The sequence below is a fragment of the Camelus bactrianus genome, chromosome 12 (genome assembly GCF_048773025.1).
Source record: "Camelus bactrianus isolate YW-2024 breed Bactrian camel chromosome 12, ASM4877302v1, whole genome shotgun sequence".
Lineage (NCBI taxonomy): Eukaryota > Metazoa > Chordata > Mammalia > Artiodactyla > Camelidae > Camelus > Camelus bactrianus.
This window is the reverse complement of record NC_133550.1, coordinates 40135974-40160852: the sequence shown is the minus strand read 5'-3', so window position 1 is coordinate 40160852 and position 24879 is coordinate 40135974. Positions and strand designations below refer to the sequence as shown.

Genomic DNA, 24879 nt, shown 5'->3' with positions numbered 1-24879 from the left:
CTGCTATTGTCCCTTTATGTGTGTACGATCTCCTTGGAAGGGCTTGATTTGCTCTTGGCATGGTAGCATTTATGTGCCAATTATCTTTGCTCCAGTCTGTGTCCACAGACTGCTGGCCATCTCCCAGTTATATGGCAGTATTCACAAGGAATGTGTGACCTGAAAGTGTGGAGGAACAAGAGCAAATACTGTCCTCACTTCCAAATAAATGGCTCAAAGTGTATGTTACATTAATAGTTGGCCAGGAGTCAGGATGATGACAGAGTGTAGCAGAATTACAGATACTCCCACCCCAACACTCACTGAACTGGACCAAAAAGCAGTTCAAAACAAAAACATTCAGCAGCAGCAACCGAACAGGCAGGAAAACCGATCACAGCTTTATACCATGCACTATGAAAAGTGTCACGTAATGAAGGACATGCCCCACCTCAACCCCTCAAAAGCCACGCTGGGAAAGCAAGGTGAGGGGGAACAGCATAGGATTCCCACTAACACAGATCAATCTGAAGAGAAGCTGGTCTAGGAGGTGAGAAGGCAGCCCTGGGAAATGCAGGAAACACCCTCCTGGAGAGGCGGGAAGGCAACCCAGAGCAGGCCATCTCCCCTGAGTTTCGAGTTACTCATAGGGGAGAGACCACAGGAAGGAGTGAGCCCTGCAGAACGGATGTGGTATAAGACATTTAACTGGCTTCCAAAAGAGAGGGTGGTGATAAAGAATGACCAAGGTGTACCCTGATCTAAAGCTGCAGCACCGTAAACTCCAGAGAGAAAAAGCCAGTTATACAAAAAGGGGGATGATGAAGTCAGTGTCAGAAATCTCTATACCAGCATTCTCTACCATAAAATATGAGCAAGGGCTACAAATTTGTAAGAGGAATAAAGTTATATAAATAATATAAAATTATATTCATAATTTAAAAGCATAATATTAATATAATATGACATTGTTTTTATAATATTAAGTTATTGTTCAGCAGTGAAGGCAGTAAGCAGACAGTCTTGATCTGGAAGAACTCAAGGAATATAGTATTTGTGAACATTTCTTGGAAAAAAACACCTTATGAAGATACTGACCCAAATGACTCAAATCAAAATAATGAGACTCAAGAGTTGAAAAGCCATGGTTAAAAGACAATAACAACAAAAAAGCAATAGTGAACATTCAGACAATTATAATGTGTTTTTTTATGCATATGCTTTTAATAAAAGGCATAGGAAGATGAAGCTGGTCAGTATTTGTGGGTATTTCTATAGCTAGACACAAGGTTTTAAGAATACTATATACACTATGAGCAGATTGGTGGAAAAAAGGATTTGTAGCAAATTGGCAACTTGAGCTTAACTACTAAGGTCCCCAATGTGTTTCTTTCTCTGGCTCTCCAGTGTGTTTTATTATATTTATATATATTTATATTACCAAGACCCAGTACCAGCTTTCCTGCTGTGTTCCTTTGCTGATTTAGCCAGCAGGTTGACAGCCATTTTTCCTTAAATGCATCTTACCTTATTTTTTCGCTGTAACACTATTCCTTATTAAGAATCTATTTCCTGATATACTGCATTCATTGTCTAACTCAATCTGCTGATCGCCATATACCATATATGCAGTTTTAAGACTAAACAAATGGGAGGAGATTACTGTTACAGAAGCATGTTACACACCCAACAAAATTAAAATGATAAAAGCAACAAAAACCCAGAGATGTGAGAAAAAGGAGAGAAAATATAAAGTGCTCATTCTAGAGCATTAATGTGGACATGCCATTTACCTCTTAAACTTATATATGTATTTTTCTCAGCATTAAATCTTTTGTACGTTTATATATGTTTATTTTTTATTTGCTCTTTTTTTAAATCATTTAACTTCAGGTTAGAAAGCCATTTAGTTTCTCTTCTGCTTTTTCTTCTGTTATATTCAAGCAAAATTAAATAACCCTCATTAGAAAAGGCTGTTATGTTCTTCTTACAGTATATGTGCATAAAGAGATGTCCAGAATGATATTTAATAACTGTCAATAAGATGGGGGGATAGTGGGTAATTTGTTTTCTTCTCTGTACTGTTTTGTGGTCCTTGAATTTTTCAAATGAGCTCATATTTTTATAAAAAAACATTATTGTTAATATAAAATATTAGTCAGTAGTATCATTATTCTAATCTATTTCTTAGTCATTAAAAAAAAACAGTCTTGACAAAAACCAGAAAGAGTCCTTGACAGTATTTTTGCAACTCATGCCTAAGGTATTAGCAACTATCTAGAAACCAAAGGCATGTGCTATGGAACACATCAGCTATTCTAACAGGATGCCTTTTGCTTTCTCATTGAGTTCATAAATCAAAACAGTGAACTGATGAGTGTGAAGAGTGATTGACCCTAATTCCTGTGGTGCTGGTGACAGGAAGTATAGTATAATATGCTACCATACAGAGATCTGAACCAGGAGTATAAAAACCTCACTTCCAGTCCTGGCCTAACCCATAACCAGCACCATCATTTGGATACTTCCTTCTCAATCTCTGCACTTTGCTACAGGGACCTTCTTTCACTTCCTTGAGTGTGCCATGTTCTGCCTCAGGGCCTTTGCACATGCAGTTCCCACTGCACAGGGCACACCTCCTATCCTTTCCCTTCCCTGGACTCCTTCTTCTCATGCTTGGGGCTTAGCTTTAACCTCCTTCCTCTGGAAGGCCTTCTGTGTAGCGGATGGCATCTCTTGGCACATCTAGTCACTCGTTCAGTGTCAGGCTCTCGGAAGACTGGGCTCCAGTTTAGGAAGTGCAGGTTCAAGGTCTCTCGTTGTTCCTCCATGGCACGTGTTTCCTCCCCTCCTCTGGGCTCAGCCAGGATGGTAGCTCTCCTCCTGTGACCTGGGCTGAAACAGTGAACCCCACTCCCCTCTCTTTCTGCTACCTCCTGGCCTCTAGTTTTATTATTTTTTCAGGAGGTCTCTTAGCTCCTCCTTCTGTTAGACTCTGTAACTTTTCTAGGTAGTGTTCAAGTTTATCAGGAGGGAGTAGCTGTTCTGTTCAGCCTATTACACCAGCATAAGCCATTCCTGCAGGAGAGAGCATCACAGGCCAGCATTGGAGGGAGATGGGTGTGTGCAGGCCTTCTTAGATTCACCTAGGACTCTCTGCTTGGCCTCACTGGTTAAAAGAGATGGAAGTGAAAAAGGCTTGTTACAAAGCAGTGCCTGCAGTGTAATCCTGAATGCATGTTTCGTATGTGAAAGACTGAAAAGAAATTGATCACATTATGATGAATGGGTTTCTCTGATGGGATTCCTAGTTATTTTTATTTTGTTGTTTTCAGAGTTTCTGTAATAAACATTTCCTTAGCTGCTAACTGGGCCTTCTTAAGCCCCTATATATGCTTTGTACCGAGCAGCCCCTGAGAAGACTAGAAGTTGGCCCCTGCTATTTGGAAGTATGTGTCGCCCACGTTTTTCATTTCTGCCCCCGTCTGATGTGTTTGCTGGCTCTTTTTCACCCTCATGACTTTTTCTCCCCAGATGACTGGATGACAGGAATCCCCCCACACATCCTCAACAGCTCCCCGTCGGACCGGCAGATCAACCAGCTGGCCCAGAGGCTGGGCCCTGAGTGGGAACCTGTGGTGCTGTCTCTGGGGCTGTCCCAGACTGACATCTATCGCTGTAAGGCCAACCACCCCAACAACGTGCAGTCACAGATGGTGGAGGCCTTCGTCCGCTGGAGGCAGCGCTACGGGAAGCAGGCTACCTTCCAGAGCTTGCACAGGGGACTCCAGGCTGTGGAGGTGGACCCCTCGGTGCTCCAGCACATGTTGGAATGATGGCACCTCCATCAACTCCTGGGGAGTTCTTCCCCCAGTCACATGTGCCGAATCCTGACTCTCACCAAGGGCAGGTAGATTTGGGGAGTTTTTGCGGGGAAGGGCTTTTCTTTCTAGTGGTCCTTAGATCGAAGGAGATAATGGGATTTCCACTTGACATTATTTGAAAGGCAGGGTTACTTAGCAGATCTCCCACACTGAATTGGCAATCCATTGCTTCTGATTGCTCAAAGATTGCATTATTTGAATTCTGTAGGTTTTAATTGTGTGGTTGCCTTTTAATAGACTGGTAAATCATAGTGGCTCAAAAAAAAAATACAGGTGTCCTATAAATAAAACATCCACTTTTATGTTGCCTGGTAACTGAACTGTGGACTTAGCTATTAATAATGATGATGATAATAAAAAGTGAGTTAATGTATATAATGTGGCCCTTTCATGAGAAAGTATTATTTATTTGTTTTGTTTTGTTTTATTTATTCTGGTATTGCATACATTAAGGGTGTAAAATTACAATAGTCCCTTCTTTGGAACAGAATTGATAATAACAATGAAGTGGTTACTTTCTGTAGTCAAGAGAAATAGCTCAGGCAGGATGTCTGCAAGACACTAAAGCCACCTGCAAAGATCAGTTCAAGTACCAGCATGCATACTTGAGCCCTCTATCTTTAAAAGATTGCTTAAGAAAATCGTGTGCCCTTTACTTAAAGGATTGTTTGGGGGCAGGGGCTGTGTGGTCTTTCATTGAAGCCTTGATGATTGAAGTGTTGTGCTCCTAAGGACTATGATTTAGTCTTCTGACTTTTTATTAATAACACATGGTATTTACTGTTTTCAAGACTTTTTGTATATGTGATCTCATCTGGCCCTCACAAAAATCCTATGAAGTAGTTGGGTAGGAGAGGTGAGCCCTCTTCTGTAGCAAGATGAGACTTGCCTGGGGCGAATGAGCCAGAGTGAGTCTGGAGCTCTGCACCCCTGCGCCCTTTCCAGCTGCCCCACGATGCTGCCTCCTCCTCTCACATGCTTCTGGGCAAAGTTCACTGCTCTTCTGCTGGCAGCATTTCCCTGGTCAAGCTTCATCACTTCTCTAAGCCTCAGTTTCCTCACCTGTAGAAGGAAGAATGACCATCCCCACCTCCAAGATTTTTGCGATGATGGAAGGAGTGCCTGGCCCGTGGTCAGCTCTTGGGAAATGATAGCTGTTAATTCACTGCTGTGGCTGAATGTGAATGCAGTTCGCAGACCCAACTGAGCAGTGGCTAAAGCCGAGGGCACTGTGGGAGGAAGTGCTATCACCACGTTTCTTGCTAAGCTTTAAGATGTGATATGATTGTATTAAATCCACGGTGAGTCCAATCAAGAGAGGGATAGGCGAACATTCCCAGTCTGGTCTGTCCTTCTGAATAATTGGAGAATCTATTTCTTAATCCTAAACTAACTTGGAATTTTTCAAAGGGAAAAAATTATCCTGTTTACCTCTCTCCGTTCTGAGGACAAGCATACAGAGTGGTAAGGTTGAACAGAAAGTGAGTGCTCATAAAAGATGACAGTGGTGTGTTGATAACATCCTTTCAGATGTCTGGGAACACATTTTCCTTTCCTAAAAAGGATCAGTTATTTAACGGTTCAACAAACTGTTAGGTCCGAAGAATGGTCTACTGGCCTTATCAGCTCTAATTTTCCATTGTGCAGCCCAGTCATTAATTCATTATCTTGTAAAATCCTCAGATTTTTGGCCCCCTCACTGTGCCCAATTATAGACTGTAATTCCAGGGCATCGTCAATGAACTGCTTGTCATTTTGAACCTTGGACTTTTTACGTTGCTATTCATCCCCCTGGGTTTGCTAACAGAGTCACTTTGACTTTTGTTCTCACCACATTTATAGATGAATGAGTAAAGCTGGGCTCTGATGCATCTAACTAGATGGCATTTTAGAAGTAGGTCTGATGATTGGCCAGGTCACCTTCCCTCCACTGTGCACAGACACGTGTGTGCTCTGTCAGTTCATGATGAACTGGCCCATGATGGGCTGCAGGGGTGTTAGTGCTGACAAGTTGCCCTTAAGGAGCAGGACATCTCCACCGTCAAAAGGTAGCTGTACCTACTTCGGGTTGCTCAGATTTTTGCAGGTGATTTGCAGAATGGAAGAACTAAGCATCAAACCACTGCCCCATTTCTATCTCTGGCTGCAAAGAGTGAGGCCGCATGGCATCTGCCTGCCTCCCAGGAGAATCAGATAGCTGATATGCCTGCACGGAGTCCACGTGTTTTTGCACAGAAGAAGATTTGAGAGATTGCCTACCCTCAAGAAAATCTGAATGTGTATAGGGAGGTGGCAGAGCATTTGTAGGCACTGACCAAAAGAAAAGGGTAAAAATGTCTCTCTCCGCTTTGGTTTGGAGTTTATGCCCATATGCACATGCGTGCACATGCAAGAGTAACTTTTTAAAATCTGTAACTTCTATGAAGTTTTCTCAGTGCAAAAATTGTACATCATTTTTTATAGCAGTTTGAAAAAAATAAGCAAGAAGGAAGAAAAATAAGAATTGCTCCTACTCCCATCTTCCATAGATAACCACCATTACAGCCCAGTTTTGATCTCTGCCCTCCAGTTTCTCTCCTATGCTTGCACATTCCTCCTATAACAAAAATGGGTTGTGTCGTACATGCTGTTTTACAACTGGCTTCTTTTATTTAACATATAACTATCTTTCCATGTCATTAAGGGTTCTTTTGTACCAGTGATTTTCGACATCCTTTGTGTCTGGAGCACACTTTCAATAATTTTCAACAGCATATTTGAAGAAATTAAAAGACACTAGCCATTAAGTTAACAATGTCTTTTTGCTGCCAAAACATCCACCATAACCTCACTGTTTGCTTGGTCCTTCTTTAGAGCCGTGTCATTACTTGAGTAGAGCTGTTTACTGCTCCCACTGTGAACTCATATCCTCAAAAAGCAAAGTTGAGCACATTCCTGTAAGTGTTCTGGGCTTTATTCTGAGCTTTTTTGTCTCTTTCTTACAGCCCTGTCCACTGCACCATGTGATCCACTCAGCTCAGTGTTCGATTCCTGCGGTAGTGTGTGTTCTGGGGACAGTAATATTGTGCCTATTGATCCAAATGTGGTGGGACCCCAGGTTTGATCTGTGCGTGGCTGCTAGTCTACACCATCATTTTTAATGGTGCCTACCTTTCCGGTATCTGCATACTCCCTCACTTGCTAACCACTTTCTTATTACATTAGATGGATCTTAAAGTGGTTTTGTCTTTTTCACTATTATAAATAGTAATGCAAAGGAAGTCCTTGTTAAATATTTACATTCACCAGAGGTTAAATGAGCTTGATCCCTCCTTTGTTTAGCTTTAAACAGATCTAAATTTTGTGGTCAATTAACTTTTATTATATAGCAAACCATCCCAACATATATTGGCTTAAATCTTAGCTCACAGGAGCCAGCTGGACTGTTCTGATCTGGGCTGACCCACTGGTCTGTGCTGGGCTCTGTGCATCTGTGGTCAGCTGATGGCTTCTGACTGAGGCTGGATGATCTAGGATGGCCTCATCCACATGTCTGGTAAGTGACATGCTATTGCCTGGGGCAAAAGAAGTGCCTCAGTCACACATCTCCATCCAAGAAGTTTGCCCCGCCTCCCTCACTTGGCAGTGGTGGCAGGGGTTCCCTGGGCAGCAAGAAGGCAAGCCCCAGTGTGGAAGCACCATTGAAGCTTCTGTTTGCATCCCTTTTGTTAATATCCCACTGGCTAAAGCTAGTCCCAAGACCAGCCCAGAGTCAGTGAGGGAGGGCTCTACCAGAGGGCATGGCGAGAGGGAAGGGGATAATTTGGGTCCATTTTTTTTGCAATCTACCACAGCCAGTATTTTAAAATTGAGATTTCTGGACCCTGTTGAAAAACCAAATTGGGCTACTCTGGGTCCCCCATGTGACCATGGTAATAATGGGCAGGCCCATTCTAGCTGCCACCATCCCCACCGTCACAGAGTGCACATGTCTTACCTGCTGCTCAGCCCCTACAGAGATTTATATGTATAGCCTCTGGGCCATGAGGATTCTTAGGGTAAACTCCTAGAAGTGGACTTGCCTGGTTTAAAGTTGCACATTAAAAAAATTCCTTTGCCTTTCTAAAAGTTTTTAAAAATAATTTTCAAAACTACTTTTACTCAAGCAAAATAAAGAGAGTTGGTCTTAAACTCCAGTTAGTTCCCCAGGTACTGTGGAAGTTTCTTGTGGGAGGCAGGAGCGTGTGTGTGCATGCATGCACATGCACACACACACGAAGGCAGCTGGGGCAGTAGGATGAGTCTATCTTCATCCCTTTCTCTGGAGAAGTCCCCGGAAGTAGTAGTTTTGGAAAGAGACTCCCTCATTCAGTTATTCAGCAGACATTTTTTGGGGAAGCTCCTGAAAACTGGTCACTCTGCTAAGTGGGGAGGCAAAAAGATGACCAATAATTACAGTCCCAGTCCTCCAGGGACTCACTGGCCAATGAGTCTGACATGGGTCTGTAATCACATGAGGCAGTAGGGTCCATGCCTGAGTAATGAGGCTGTGGGAGCTCCAAGGAGAAAAGGATTCACTCTGATATGCTTCGAGGTGAGAGGCATGGGAAATGCTCACATAGTCTCCTTCTTTGGGGCAAGTTACTCCACTTTTCTGTGCCAGTTTCCTCATATGTAGTGTATACAGTAACAGTACTGTGCTTGTAGTGAGAGTCCCATAAAAAGCTTAGAACAGGGCCAGGCACAGAAAAATGTTTTGCTGAATCATTGAGTTGAATTATTTTAGCTCTCAGGGTTTTTCTAATATTCTTCACTCTACTAGGGCCCTGAGAAGTGTGAGGGTCAGAGTCACCTTTTCCTGCTGTGATTTGCATGTAAAAATAGAAAATGCATGGGTATGCAGTACTTTTGCCAGGACTCTAAAGACAAGGAGTAGGAACTGGTTGGTGCACTTCAGAGCATATTCAGAACTGGGATGGGATTCTGATCTAACTTGTCCATCATTAAATGAATCCCTACAGTCAGCAAGCTAGCAATTTGTGTGCACTACCAGAGATACAAAGATAAATAAGACACAGTCCCAGCCCTGTAGGAGCTTGGCCTGTTAGAGAGACAAACATAACAGCCAGCAATCATGGTACTGTTTGGCCAACACAGAGGAGGGAGCAATTAGATTGCCCACCAAGGAGGTGATACTTCAATTGAGCTTTTGTAAGTTCTTCCCAAGTTAGTATGTTTGTCCCTTTAAGGGAAGTTAATACATATGGATACCAGAATTCCTAATTTGTTTTACATCCAGTTTGACAAATGGCACTTCTTGCCATGGGTCTCCAAGATGCCTCTAAGTTACTGTCTCAAAGCAATTTAGAAACTAAGAGAATCTTATTGATAGACTGAGTGGCCAATATTATCCCATTCAATACATCAAGACAACAATATTGTCGAGAAGCATGTGATTTATTTAACTGCAGTGGAATCAGATCAGGCTTCAGGTTTTAGATGTCAGGCATATTTGGGGTTCTTTGTGCCATCTCTAGCCCTTAGTTCTTCCTCTAAAAGCCCCGCAGATCAAAATTAGAAGTTGCTGGGATACAAGGAATGTTTTTAATGTAATAACTGCCTGTTTACTTCTTAGAACTGTAAACAGAAGAACAGGGATGTCTATCTCATTGGCATTTGCTGTTTTTATAAGAAAATTAAAATCTCACAGAGGCACAGTTTAGTGAGCCAGTTAAGCCTTGTCTGTTAAAATTATGCAAAATATATGGCAATAATTCTAAAAGCTGTTATTAATTCAAAACATAGACTGTGAAATCCAGATTTCAGTACTTAAAAAGAAAAAAATGGATCCAGCATCTTGGTAGTAGTCATATGTTTCCATTTCATTTTCACATTCTGTCTCTAGCCAGTGCTATTTTTGGTGTCAGATTACATTCTTAATGGAGAATTTTTGTGGAAAATATCTGCTCTGGTCCAATGTTTGTGTCCCCTGCCAACCCCCCCCCCCCCCGAATTCACCTGTTGAAATCTTAACCCCTAAAGGTGAGTGTGTTTAAGAGATGGGGCTTTTGGGAGGTGACTAGGTCACGAGGGTGGAGCCCCTATGAAGAGACCCCACAGATCTCCCTAGCCCCTCCCACTATGTGAGAACACAACGAGAAGGCCCCAGCTATGAACCAGAAGAGGGCCTTCACCAGAATGTGACCACACTGGTGCCTTGATCTGGAACTTTTCAGCCTCCAAAACTGTGAGCAATAAGTTTTATTGGGGGATGGGGGTGGGGTATAGCTCAATGGTAGAGCACATGCTTAGCATGTGAGAGGTCCTAGGTTCAATCCCCAGTACCTCCATTAAAAAGAAAAAAAAATAAGTTTTTGTTGTTTATAAGCTACTCAGTCTATGGCATTTTGTTATAGCAGCCCTAACAGATTAAGACAGTATCAAATGGTTGGATTTGGATTTGATCATATAACCTCCCTCTCATCAGCTTCTAGGAAATGACTTGATTTAATCATCTCATTGCTGATCCCAAGAGAAGACCAAGTGCCTACAAGTGAAGTAAGTAAGCCCATTCATAGACTTGTGGTGAACTTGGTGCTCCTGGTCATGTCATAGCCAAGGATGAGGGGGATCTGTTTAGGGAATATTTCTTTAAAAAGCCCAGAATATCTATAATAAATAGTGGTTCTTATCCATTCACAGGGCATGGATCCCTTTAAGAATGTGAAAAGCCTGTGGAACAATTCTTTGGAAAAATGCACATGTATGTGCACACATACACACAATATTTGGCATATAACTTTTAGGGGATTCCCAAGAAACCTGAATCCAGTTGGCTCACCCCAAGAACCCTAAGTCTGTAGGTTCTAAATGGGCCCCTGGAAACCAGATTGCTTCAGCATCTAGGCTTGACTGATTATTTTTTTGGTTTTGTAGAATATTTGGAGGCCTTGTGTCCAACAGAACGGAGCTAAGTGTTTCTGTTGGGTTGCACTAGAATGTAAACTGTTATATGAAGGGCTAACCAAGATATTAGAATAAATGTGAAGCCATTTGTTTAAACCCTGATCTTTATACAGCTGGTCACAGGTCTTTTGTCCTGTGAGAGGGCAGGTTAGTTGCCCTCTCAGTCCCACCTCCTGGAAAGGTAAGAGCTTGCAGACATGCAAGGTATGACAATCTCTAGCTTCTAGGAGCCTCCTGCCTCCACCCCATTTCTTTAGAACCAGGGATCCTAGTCAGGGAAGGACTGAGACTTTTGTACCCAGCATATTGGAGATAGTTAATTTCAGGAGAAAATTATATACAGCCACATTTACTTTATATACTAGGAAATTATTTTCAACAATATCTTTTTGTCCAACCATCTGCTTGAATCAAGTTCCTGCCAGCCTCTGGGAGTAGTAATTATTCACTGCTATGGAACAGAGCTCCATGCTGGCTTTCCACTGAGGGAGTAGACCCTTTGGTTGTCTGTTGTCTGTTGTCAAGAATTATTTTGTCACTTACCATTGTCAGCTGCTGATTTTCCAACAGACACTATCTCTGAGGCTAAAAATAAATCCTCTCAACACAAGCCTTCTCTTTATGAAAGTGTGGGAGATAGAATATACCAGTTATGGATATAATTTTGCAATATAGAGAATATTTATTAATGAGGAATGAATCAAAAAAAAGGAAGGAGGACTGGGTTTTACAGAGGCAAGTGAACAAGGGAGTCATTGGCAAACCTTCTGGGACTCATGAAAAAGGATAGAGGTGGGTCTTATCTCAGAATATGGAAAGGCTGGGTCATCCTTTCCAGTATTTAGCCATTTCTTGGAACACAAAAGACTGGGGGGATTTCTTAACCATCACTACTTTCGAGGAGCACAGATGAAGCTGAACATTGTCAAAGGCTGTATCTTCTTCAACTTTTAAGAGCCTAGAACAAATCTGAAAGAGAAAATCATTTTTGTAAGCTTTGTGTATGAGATAAAAACAGAATTCTGGCATCTTGTTTAGGACACTTAAGCTATCTCCTCCTTTAATTTGGGTAAAGAAAATGGAATGGCCTGCATAACCAAAGCTTAACAAAGGGAAAGCAATCAAAGCTGTTCCAGCTTTTCTGGAGGCCTAGAGAACCTATGGAACAACTTTCAATTTGGGCCAATCATGGAAGCTCTTTCTGTAACTTACAGAAATTCATTCAACATGTATTTTTTGCATCCCTGTTATGTGCTAGGCATGGATATAGATACTGGGGATATAGCAGCCAACGCATCAGTCCGAAATTTCTCCCCTCATAGGACTCCTTGACACTGCCGTGAGAGAAGTTTGGGCAGAGGGAAGAGTAAAATGTGAAGGCTCGAGATGAGAACTTGCCAAACGTTTTCAAAGAATAACAAGGAGGGCAGAGTAGCGAGACTGCAGTGGGCAGGCAGACAAGTGGTGGCGGCCGAGGCTGGAGCGCTTCATGGGGGTGGGGGATGATGGGACCTGACAGGCCATTGTGATGATTTTGGCTTTTACTCAGGGTGAGATGGGAAGCTACTGGATGGTTTTGAGCAGAGGCAATGACATCATCTAACTTACATTTTTCAAAGACTCGCTCTAGCTGACATTTTAAGAGGACCAAAGCAGGGAAATAATGAAAAGGCTGTTACACTAATCCCGGGAAGACAGGGGCTTGGATCAGGATAGTCATGGCAAAGTATATGGATGTGTGATATGGTGCTCAGATCCCCTTCAGGGATGAAAAATTTATTTCTCCAGCAGCTGGGAGGTCTCCAGCTAGTGGCCTTCAGCGGTCAGTCCTCTTCAAGAGCTGCCTTCTCTGAAGACAGCCATCTTGACCCTTGGCATTCCCCCTTCCTGGGGCAGTGTGTGTCCAGCGTGTGACCTGAAGGTAAGGGGTATAAAGCCTCGCTCCCTCACCTCAATTCAGGACTGCGCCCAAGGGCCACCCCGGCTCAGAGCTCCTCATGGAGTCAGCTCAGGCTTTCATCATGACAGTGTCACAGCTCCACTGCTCCCTCTCGCCAAGCCTGTCTCCTTCCCTCTCCCAGGTGTGAATCCCAGGAGCACTCCCTAATAACCCTCCTGCCCACTACTCCATCTCAGAGTCAGCTTCCAGGGTACGTGTCCTGTGGCGTGGAGGTGGTGAGCAGGGATCAGGGTCTGAATATATTTTGAAGGTAGAACTAAATGGATTTGCTGATGGATTGGATGTGATGTTAAAATGAAAAAGAAATCAATAATGAAACATCAAGACTTGTGTCCTAAACAAATGGAAGGATGGACTAATTTTAAACTGATTTGAGAAAGACCTTGGGAGAGGCAGGGGTTGGGGAGGAGGTAGGGAATATATTATAAATAAAGGTAAACTCTAAATATTCGTGTAGGTAAACGGTCAACTTACATTTCCAGGAGCACAATCTTAACTTTGACTTGGAATACTCCCAACATCATACAATTTTAGATAGAATCTGTTGTAGTGGACATTTCATTTAATTTGAGGAACATCAGAGTAACTAAATGTAGTCAATGTGAATACATATGTTCAACCACTACATAGCAGTTGCTGATTCATAGAGGCACAGAAAGTCTAAGTCTGAGAGAACAAAGCCAGCCATTAGCATATCCACTAGGATGCGTATCAAGAAGTGTTTTTCCAACAAAAATAGAATTTCCATACCATCCAACAATTCCCCTCCTAAGTATATATCTGGAAAAAATGAAAACACTAATTTGAAAAGATACATGCACCCCAATGTTCATAGCAGCACTATTCACAATAGCTAAGACATAGAGGCAACCCAGGTACCCCTCAACAGACAATTGGATTAAGAAGATGTGGGGGGGGTGTATAAAATATATACATATACACACGCATACATATATACATATATGGATGGAATGTTATTCCACCATAAGAAAGAATGAAATCCTGCCATTTGCAGCAACACAGATGGACCTAGAGAATATTATGCTTAGTGAAATAAGTCAGAGAAAGACAAATACTGTATGATATCACTTATGTGTGGAATCTAAACAAGTAATACAAATGAATGTATATGCAAAACAGAAACACACTCACAGATATAGAAAACAAACTTGTGTTCACCAAACGGGAGAAGGAAGGGGGAAGGGACAAATTAGGTATATGAGATTAACAGGCACAAACCACTAAGTATAAAATAAATAAGTAACAAGGATGTAATGTGTAGCATAGGCAATTATAGCCATTATCTTATAATAACCTGTAATGGAGTATAATCTGCAAAAATTCTGAATCACTGTGCTGTACACCTGAAACTAACAATATTGTAAATCAGCTATACTTCAGTTAAAGAAAAAGAAATGTTTTTTTCTACAAGGCCCTTATAATCCATAGTACAACAGTGAGCTCCCATGAGAAGCTGAAAAAAATCAAAGCTGTTTACAAACTGCATGCATCACATACCAGATGATAATCCCAAGACAACAGAGAAGTGATCACAATGATATGGCACCACCTTTTACAGATACGATTCTGAGAAAATTCACAGTAAAGAGAAAGTTCCCTGTGGGAAACAGTTGTTAGGATATGACCCTTGAGCTGGGCTTGACAGAGGTATAGAGTCAGTGGAAAGCTTGGGAAAGGTGTTTCTAGAGGATGGAGGAATGTGGAAGAAGGCCCAGAAGTGAGGATGGAAAAGATAGATACTAGGAGCAGTAGGGATGAGCCTGCCTCTCAAGAAAATTACATCGATTGGGTGAAGCTGGGACAAGTGAGCTGACTTTTAAAACTAGGCGAGCAGTTTGGATTTCACCTTTTAAGTTGCCAAAGAACAGAAGAGTTCTTCTCAAGACCTTTAAGGTACTGGTGTACATTGTGAATCTCCAAAATAGAAATGTAAGCTATTTCCCAAATTTATTTGACACTGGCAGCTTTTTTCCATGACATCACCTATTAACAACTTTGAAAAAATTTGTTCTACAGATACCTAGAGGAAGAGGACCCTCAACCTTGAGTATGCTGGGAAAACTGGGAGCTCAAAGGTTCCAAAAATAACAAAAATTTTTCAAAGGCATGAATAGTATCTTGGGTAGTGTCCAAAAGCATCAGTTTATCCTCACTGTTAGCAGCACATTGTGGGTCACTTGGAAAGGGACTCGTGGTTTTCTGGGACCTTCTTTCCTTCTTTAATGATTGATAAATCTGTCACATATTTCATCATAAGATTCTTTTATCCTTGCAAAATACCTTTCTGGCTTGGTGTCCCACCACACTTGGTTCAAGCAATAGGATGTATTGCCTGTTCTTCAGCAGGCCACGGGCACTCTCTCTGGTCATTGTCAGATGCCAGGTGGCACCTGTAAGACAAGCAGGAAGGAACTGGTCTTGCCTCATAACAGCAGCCCCAAACCAGGAAGGCTCTGTCTGCAGCCCCAGGCCTTTCCTGTCTGTCCCCACTCTTGCCAGGACTTTCTTTGTGTCTTTGCTGTCTTCTCATTTGGGTTCTCAGTTGCTTACTATGGTTCCCCACCCCCTCCTGTGCTAAGCCACTTGGTAATTGAACTTGACTTTTATCTTCCCTTCGTTCTATTTTAAAAATATCTGAAAATAGCTTGTTTTTCCAATGGGGCCTCCAGCAAGTCTTTAACTTTAGTTTAGTGATAGTTCCCAGCCAGGAGTGGCACCACATCCCCCCAGCCTTCTACATGTGGCATTTGGAAATCTTTGGAGGCATTTTTTGTGAGGGAATTATCACCGTGCACTGTAGAGAAGGTACTATTACCATGTAGCGAGCAGTGGCTGAGAGTATTAGGCATCAGGCAGTGTGGCAATAGCTGAAGAGCTGCCTGTCCCCAGATGCCAGGAGTGTCCCCAGTGAGAACCACTGTGTGCTTCCCAAACTCTGGCCACTTGAGTACCACTTTAATAATTTTTAATATATAATGTACTACCTGTGCAAATTTTTTAAAAAATTAACTCACTTAAAAAATTATTTTCTTTTAGCAATAGTCTGTTTGAAACAATGGGTTAATGTTATTTGTATTTAAAATACACATAAAGCTAAATACCTAACACCTCATACAAAATATTCTGCATTAGTCATACGTATATGAAATTTGGGAACACTGGGTCCTGCTTATGGCCACGTACCCTTTTGGGGTTTTGATGGGAGCATTAGCCTTACACACATTTTGTCTCCTGAACTATGAAGATCTAAGCAAGTGTGCCTGATGGGCTCCTTAATGTGGTGCTTATAAGGCCACATGTTTAATGTCCCATTAAGGTCATTTATTTTCTATAAAGAAGTCCCTCCCACTGGCAATGACATCATCCTTGACCCAGGCCAGGGTCCGTCTTTGCTGGTCGCAAAGTCAGAGGGTGAAAGTGAGGCTCCCTTGGCATTTGCCCCCTTGTATTCTAGGGTTCTAGGCGCTGTGAGGACAGACCTGTGTCTTGTGTCCCCACCTTTCCTAATGCAGTGAGCATTAATGAAAGTCTCAGTGAGTGAATGAAAGCATGACCAAATGAATGGATGCTAACCATGCACCACAAAACAGGTAACAGGGTAATAATATAAACACTGCTGCCCCGGAGTCCAAAAGTCTTGCATACGTTTCTTAGGCTTCCTGATGTTCATTTAAGGCAATTCTAGAACACGTCCTGTTCACTAAGTTCCTGCTCCATTTCAGCTGACTCATCCTGCAGGATTACTGCGGCCACGTGCAATGAGCACAGAGAAGGGAGGGAGAGAAGACGAGAGAGGAAACAGCGCTGAGGGAGCATCTGTTATGAGCCAGCCTCGGGGGAAGTTGATTTCAAGGGCAAGGTGTCATTTCATCCTCTGACCACCATAGACGCCAGGATTTTAGCCTGAGTTCCCTTATTTTACAGGTCAGAAAACTGACGCTTGAGGAAGTTATCTAACCCAGGGTCACTCACTAAAATACATAGCAATGTCAGCATTTGAACTCAAGCCCATCTGAGCTGTCTTTATAACCCCCGAGGTGCTGCCGAGGATCCCAGAATGGCTGTGTCAGCTTCGTTGTTTCCAACCCACCTGCTGGACTTTTGATGTAAGCAGCTCTCTCCCCTCACTATTATGGAGAGCAAGTGGGTGACGTTCATAAAATAGATCTTTACTAGTTCCTGCCTGCTGCCAGCCAGAAAGTCATGTGAAATAGCACAGCAAAGCGAGGTTGCCGTTGTTGCCCCATGGGATTTCGTCAAAAGCCAAGATAATCCGGGCTGAGACAATCTGTGGGCAGGGCACTGCATGGGCTTTTGAATAGGGTGTTTGTCTCATTGGCTGAAGGAAAAGAGCTCTATTCATAACCTTCCCCTGATAGCCTTTTGCAGGAGAAAGTGGAGGAAAAGCCAGAATCTCAGGGGAAAGAGGCCTTTTCACTTTCTCTGAGCAGGATAGTTCTGCATCCCCTCCGTGGCAACACTGATTTTAGGTAAATGGTTGAATTTTTTTCTCCCACCATTATGGGAGCAGCGCTAATAAGTTGTCTTAGTATCTCAGTGTTTTGAGGAGTGTTCTGCCTTTATTTAGCCAAGTGAAATCTGAGCTGCTTCTTGATGTTATTAAAAATTGTCCTTGCTCTCTATCCCCACCCCAGAGCCTTCCTTCTGTCCCCACGGAGCAGACTCGAAACTTTTTTCAAAATAAAATGTCGTTGGTCTACTCTACCCTCTGAGGAATGATCCTCCCACCCTTTGTAGTTGACTGTGGCTATATCCTGCCTTCGAAACAGCATATCTTGTTAGATCATCCACAGGATTGGGAAATGACCTCTCGTCTGAATTTAATTCCAGCCAAGATGGTGTGAGGTTGCTGTTGGCCAACCTGAAGTTTGAGCTTTCAAGTAAAAACCTGAGGAATTTCCTTTCCAGCCCCACTGTCTATGAACAAAAGTGATCTTCAGCCATGGTGGCCTCCCTTGTAAAGCCAGGCTTGCCTGGGCAGTCACGGCTCCAGCGTTCAGGATTCACGGTGAGTGCTTCAGGCACAAACGCATGTGTGTGTGGCATGACTGCCACAGTCCCCAGGCACAGTGGGCACCTGTAAGGACCTCTTCCCTCCCGTGTCCAGGCTGTTGGCCTCCCACATCAAGCAACAACAGTTTCGTCCTATTTTTATTTAGCTCAGGAAAGTCCTCCAGGCTCTACAGCTCACTTGCCAGCTCAGACTTTTCTGCTCTTACCTGATTTGTTTGTTCATTTATTTAACAACTTTTTGTTGTACCTCTTATGTGCCAAGTACTGATGAGGGACATCATAGCAAAGCAAGCATAGATCCTGTCCTTGTGGAGCCTGTAATTTCGTGAGAAGTTAAAAGCTGTGGCAAACGATAAAGAAGGAAAAGATCAGTAAGCTATGAGGTCATACTGAAGGGAGACCTAAAATGCTCCTGTGGGGACACTCTGGTTCCCCACTCTCTCCCTCACTACCTCTGGCCTGGTCCGAGGTTTCCCTCATTTTGTTAGCCTTTCATTTTGGTGACTCAGTTGCACTATTTTTTAGGCTTTTGGGTCGTTCTCTCCAAGATGCCACCTCTGATAAAGCCCCTGGGTTCTATGAACTACAGGCAAAGATGACAGGGTGAAGCTATCGATGATGATCTCTATTCCAGATGCTAGTCAGCAACTGTGCAAACGGGGAGAAGGCTGGCAAGATACACAGCAGCTGTAACCTGGAACCACCACTGTAAGTCGCATGTGCCAACTCTGCAGCGCCGGCACGGCGGTGCCGTTTCCTGTGTTCTGACCCTTCACCCGACTCAGGCAGTATGTACTGTCCTGGGCCTCCTCCCAGGACCCCAGTATTCTAGAGGAGGTGACACATAATATGATTTCATTTACCTATAGGACTGCGTTCAAGAGTGTTGTTTCATTTATTTACTAATTCAAAAAAATATTAGAGCCAATGATTTTTTCAAGCTTTGGGCATTATGTACTGCCTTCTCACTGTGGAGTCACTGTGGAGTCATCTCACCTTCCTTTCATGACTTCATTTCCTCCGTTTTCTCTTTTCCTCTTCTATGACTCATACTGTTTGGATATCAGACTTCCTGTTTTAGTCCTTAAATGTTCTTGTCTTTTCTCTCCTATTTTCTGTCATTTTGTTGTCCTTTGGAAGTTTTGTCAGGGTTTTCTTCTAAACTTTTTATTGGGTTTTTAATTTATGCCATGTTTTTTCATTTCAAAGACATCTTTGTTTTGTGGATACTCCTTTTAAAACAGCATCCTGCTGCTTCATGTCTGCAGTACATTCTCTTAGCTGCCTGATTATTTTCACCTCTTTCACCTCCAAATTACTTTAATCTCTTTGTTTTTATTCTCTGTCTTTATATGTGAGGCTTTCTTCAGATATCTGGTGATCCTTGGCTGTAGTTTATATTTAAAATCAGGGCACTAAAAAGCATAATGGTAGCTTTGTATTGTGGGTGGGGCTTGGAGACCACCAGATCTCTTGTAGAGTGATGAGGCTGGGCTGTTTAATTGGATAACTGGAATGTCAGCATCTTTAGGTCTTTTCGTTTGTCAGGTATTTTTTCAGAGAGTCTTCTAATATCCTGCATAGTATTCTATGAACCAAGTAATAGAAGAGGGTCAGTAACTATAGGGGAGGGTTTCAACATTTAGTATTTAATTCTCCTGTTTTCCAAGTGGTTACTGCCCTCAGCTATACCCTGTGGCCCCATCTCAGAGACCTTCTGTTTTCACTCCCTCCAGAGTATAAACCCCCATTTCCTGCTGAGGTAGAAGGAGAGGATATCACCTGGTTGCACAAAATAAGAAAGAAGAATTTGGCAAGGGCGGTCTAGCCACTCCTTCTGTCCTTTATCCCCAAATCATAAACCCCTGATGATTCTGTTTCTTGAGATCTGGGGTCCCTATATGTGTTGGAAAACGGGCTACTGCTTAGCTTGCTCACTTATGACATAGTTTTCCTGGGTCTGCTGGGTCAGTTCATCTTTCTTCTGTTTTCTAATTTGCAGCACTTTCTCTTTCCTCTTAGGTCTTAAAAAAAAAATCCCTTTATGTCAGTTAGTGGGAATCCAGAGAATGTTCAAGAAAATGTGTATGTTTAGTTTTCTATCTTTAAACTGCTTTTAACAATTCCTTGACATATATTTTACTTAGAAAATGTGCCAGTATGTTATTTGATCTCTTCATGGTTATTTTTTATATTTTATATAGTTATAGTTTAATTTAATTTATTTTTTTAATTTTAATTTTTATTTTTGTTAGTGGAAGTACTGGGGATCGAGCCCAGGACCTCATGCATGCTAAGCATGCACTCTACTACTGAGCTGTTACCTGTCACACCCCCATTAATGGTTACTTTTTAAAAGTAAAGAATGAAAGGAAACTACAGCAATAATTTTGAAGACATTTTAGAGCATTTCTTACTAACAAAGTACTTTTGAACCAATTGTTGCAGATATATGGTTCAAATTGCAGTGACCTTAATTCACAAAGACAAAAGTATCTATTTTAGATTTGGGAGATGAGGTAAATTGTGAAGGTAAATGAGGGAAGGTGAAGGGAATGAGGTAAACCAGAAATATTCATGGTGGAAGAACACTAGAGAATAAAGCCCTGGGCCAGGTGAGCTGGAAATTATGTTTTTTGTTTGTTTGTTTGTATTGAATTAAAGTCAGTTTACAATGTCGTGTCAATTTCTGATGTACAGCACAATTTTTCAGTCATACATTAATACATATATATTCATTTTCATACTGTTTTCACCGTGAGCTACTACAAGATCTTGAATATATTTCCCTGTTCTATGTAGTATAAACTTGTTTATCTGTTCTATAGATACCTGTCAGTATCTACAAATCTCGAACTCCCAGTTTATCCCTTCTAACCCCCCTCCCCCCTGGCAACCACAAGTTTATATTCTATGTCTGTGAGTCTGTTTCTGTTTTATATTTAAGTTCATTTATCTTCTTCTTTTTTTCTTTTTCGAGTCCACATATGAGTGATATTATATGGTATTTTTCTTTCTCTTTCTGGCTTACTTCACTTAGAATGACATTCTCCAGGGACATCCATGTTGCTGCAAATGGCATTATTTTTTCTTTTTTATGGCTGAGTAGTATTCCATTGTATAAATACACCACAACTTCTTTATCCAGTCATCTGTTGATGGACATTTAGGTTGTTTCCATGGCTTGGCTATTGTAAATAGTGTTGCTATGAACATTAGGGTGCCGGTGTCTTTTTGAATTAGGGTTCCTTCTGGGTATATGCCCAGGAGTGAGATTGCTAGGTCATATGGTAAGTCTATTTTCAGTCTTTTGAGGAATCTCCATACTATTTTCCACAATGGCTGTACCAAACTGCATTCCCACCAATGCACAGCTCCCTTTTCTACACAGCCTCCCAGCATTTATCATCTGTGGACTTTTGAATGATGGCCATTCTGACTGGTGTGAGATGATACCTCCTTGTAGTTTTGATTTGCATTTCTCTGATAATTAGTGATATTGAGCATTTTTTCATGTGCTTTTTGATCATTTGTATGTCTTCCTTGGAGAATTGCTTGTTTAGCTCTTCTGCCCATTTTTGGATTGGGTTGTTTGTTTTTTTCTTATTAAGTCATATGAGCTGTTTATATATTCTAGAGATCAAGCCCTCATCAGTTTCATTTTTTGCAAATGTTTTCTCCCATTCCATTGAAAATTATGTTTTTTATCAGTATAGTCAGGAAGCATGCCTGGAGGTAGAATCCAAATTGTTTTTGAGGGGGATCCCAGAGACAAGCAGTGATGGTCCTATGCAGAGGGCAAGACAGAGACACAGTGTTGGAAAAGCAGAGGGACAATAGCTCGGAATCAAGACTGAGAACAGCAAAAGAGGGCTGGACAGTCCTCCTCTTATGGGATGCTACTAGGGTGGTTTGTATGTATGGGAAAGATTTAAAAGACTAATACCTGACGTTGTTAAAGTTAGGAAGAAATAGGCATTCTCATATACTTTTGGAGAGTGTATATTTGTATAACTTTTATTGAAGAATAATTGGTAATTTTATATTAAAATTTTGAATATGTATTTACTGTTACTCAACAATTCCACCTCTAGGATAATAATTCTGTAGGGAAGACCAAAAAATTATGTACAAAAATGCTCATTTACCATTGCTTGTAATAAGTAAAACTGGAAACAACCAGAAAGCACATTAATAGAGGATTATTTAAATTCATGATGCCGCAGACCCAAATATAAATAGTCTTCATAAGGAGCTGCACTCAAAAGAAAAGTAATTCAGCATCTTTCAAAGAACATTCAAAGAGGTTTAATTGATAACCCATAGCTCCATTTGACAGTTTATCCTTGTCATGTAGCTCTATAGTTGAATACTTGGAGCACCGTATGTCAGACAAAGGAAATAAGGTCATTTAATACGTATTGACACAGAATGATATCTAAAATATGTTCAATTTTTAGAACGTTATAAAGTATATAGCATGATGTCATTTATGTTTAAAAATTATAAAGACTGACAGCTTCAAATAATGGCAGAGTAGTTTATATCAGACTAAACATCCTACCAATAATAATTATAAACTCTTCTTGTCTATCTACTTCAAGGCATTAGAGAAGGGCCAAAATCAGACACAAACTGGAGGAGATATAATTCACATTTAGCTGGCTTTTCCCCTGCAGACATTCACTAGTCTGCAGAACACAGACTTACTAGACTGAAGAGTTAGAGGCCAGACTACGAGGCTGCCTGAGCCATTGGAATTTGAAGGGGGCAGAAAAATCCCAGAAGTTTAGGAGTGATGGGGGGAGCCCCCAGATCTATGTGCAAAATCTTCTCAAAACCTTGGCTGACTCTTCAGCTGTAATGCACAAGATAAGACTAAGGAGGAGAGCAGAAAACAACAGCTGGATGGCTGAAAGAGCTGAGCAGAGATTTCAGCAGCCACCTGGTGCTGGGAGATAGTTTGCAGTTAAAATCTTCCAAATCATAGTGGTTTGATAAACATGTCTTGCATTCCTATGATATGCCAGAAGCATCATGCCATAGATGTAAGGACTATATTGCAGGACTGAGCTAAGGACTGTGAGCCTAGGACTAAGGATAAAAATTAAATATAACTAACCCAACAAAGTCAGAATCAAGCCTGCAAAGGAGTAAGGTTATCCACAAGAAATTTAGCTGCGTTCTGAAACAAAACCTAGTACTCACCAGAGGAAGATAACAGAATTTAGAGTTTCCACAACGTATCATTTACAGTGTTCAGTTTACAAGAAAAACTACCAGAAACACAAAGAAGTAGGAAAATGTGACCCATAATAAAGAGACCAAAACCCCCCAGAAAATAAAAGAAGACCCACAGACAAAGCAGATGTTGGAATCAACATATAAGGACTTTAAAATTCCTATTATAAATACGTTAAAGAATTTACACACACAAAAAATGGATACAGTATGTGAAGACACAGATCAGGAAAGATATAAAAATGCTTAAGCAAACAAAGAAAAAGGAACCATATGGAAATCACAGAACTGGGGAAAAAAATATCTGAAATAAAAAATAGAATACCTGAAAATATTGGGTGGGATTAACATCAGTTTGAAGATGGCAGAAGGAAAGGTCAAGGAACTTGAAGAAAAGTCACCAAAAACTGCCAAACTGAAGAGGAAAAAAATAAAAACTTGAAAAAAATTTACAGAGCCTCAGTTACCTATAGGAAAATAAGCAGTTTAACATGCATGTTATTCAGAAGGAGAAGAGAGAACTAATGGGGCAAAAAAATATTTAAGGAAATTTTGGCTGAAATTTTTCCAAATTCGATTAATAATATCAATCCATGAACCTAAGAAACCCAGTAAACCCCAAGCAGGAAAAACAGAAAGAAATCCACATTAAGGCACATCATTGTCAAATGGCTGAAAACCAAGGATAAAGCAAAATAAGTCAAAAACAGCCAGATAAAAGGCACAGCATACACATGAGAATAAAGATAAGAATGACTGATTATTGGAAATAATGAATGGGGTTGGGGTGGGGCAGAACTTCCCAGACCCTCCTCCCAGCAAAGCAACAATTTAACTTGTGAAAAATATTTTTCATTAGAAATCATTCCAAGTCTCTGGAGATTGTCCTGAGGGCATACAGCTTACAGCAAGTGGAGAAAAATTCATTCAAGAAAATCTAAATCTCAGCAAGAACAGTGAGCGTCTACAGCACTTAAGTCACTTACCCCACCTCTCCCCAGCTGTGCCTGTGGAGACTCTACCTTGGGCTTGTGCAACAAACAAGATGGGAGGTCTCTCTAGCCCCTGGTACGCTCCCCTCACTCCAGTCTGGGGCTACATGTTCACACTTGGAGGGACAGAGGCAGACTGTTGGCGTTTTTAAAATACTTCAAATGGAATAGGCATGGGAGCTCTATTTCAGGGAGGCATGGTGGGGAGAACCAGGCTTCACTTCTCCCACCCAGACCCCTATTGGTAGGATGGAACCTCTGCTCCAGGTGTGCTTGATCTTGATAGGCATGCTGTTTTTAACTGCTGTATGCCTTTGTCAAAACTCGTTAAACTGTAACAGTTAAGATCTGCGTGTTTCACTGTGCATATCAAGTTTTACCTCCGTTTTTTAAATTAGGAGGAAAAAAAGTCATTGGCGTTGCATTGAATTTGTAGATTAACCTGAGGAAATTTGAGTTCTTTGTAAAACTGAATCTTCCTGATCAGGAAAGTGGTATTGTGTGCAGATACTACTGGTGGTCTTTAGTATCCACTCTCCCCTTCCTCCTTGGAAACAGAGTTCTGATGTACAGTTCACAATACTTTACCACACAGAATACAAAACTAAATTTCCATTCTCTCTTGCCCGAAGTATGAGCATGTGACAAAATTCTGGCTAATTAAGTTTAAATAGGAGTATTGAATGGGGTCCAGGAATGCTGTCTCCATTGTGATTACCATTTGCCCTTCCTACTACCTGGAATGTGGATATGATGGGTGGAATTCCAGCAGCCCCTTAGGACTATCAGATGACTCGAAGGTCAGCCAGACCTGAAAGTGACA

At 41.5% G+C, this 24879-nt stretch overlaps 1 protein-coding gene across 7 annotated transcripts in view; it reads left to right on the top strand.

Moving 5' to 3' along the window:
* CRADD (CARD and death domain containing adaptor protein) overlaps positions 1 to 24879 on the top strand; it is a 195329-nt gene that overhangs the window by 158235 nt on the left and 12215 nt on the right. For 2 of the 7 annotated variants that reach the window (XR_006727497.2, XR_006727499.2), the window contains exon 4: positions 3514 to 3650. Coding sequence is in view for 2 of the 7 variants with exons in the window: in XM_010962732.3 (XP_010961034.2) it covers positions 3514 to 3815 (302 nt within the window). In the remaining 5 variants the exon portion in view is untranslated. Of the gene's footprint in view, positions 1 to 3513; positions 7399 to 10329; positions 10401 to 17640; positions 17819 to 18457; positions 18532 to 24879 lie in introns of those variants that run through there. The other 5 variants (XM_010962732.3, XM_045522417.2, XR_012510740.1 and 2 more) reach the window with 4 other exon arrangements.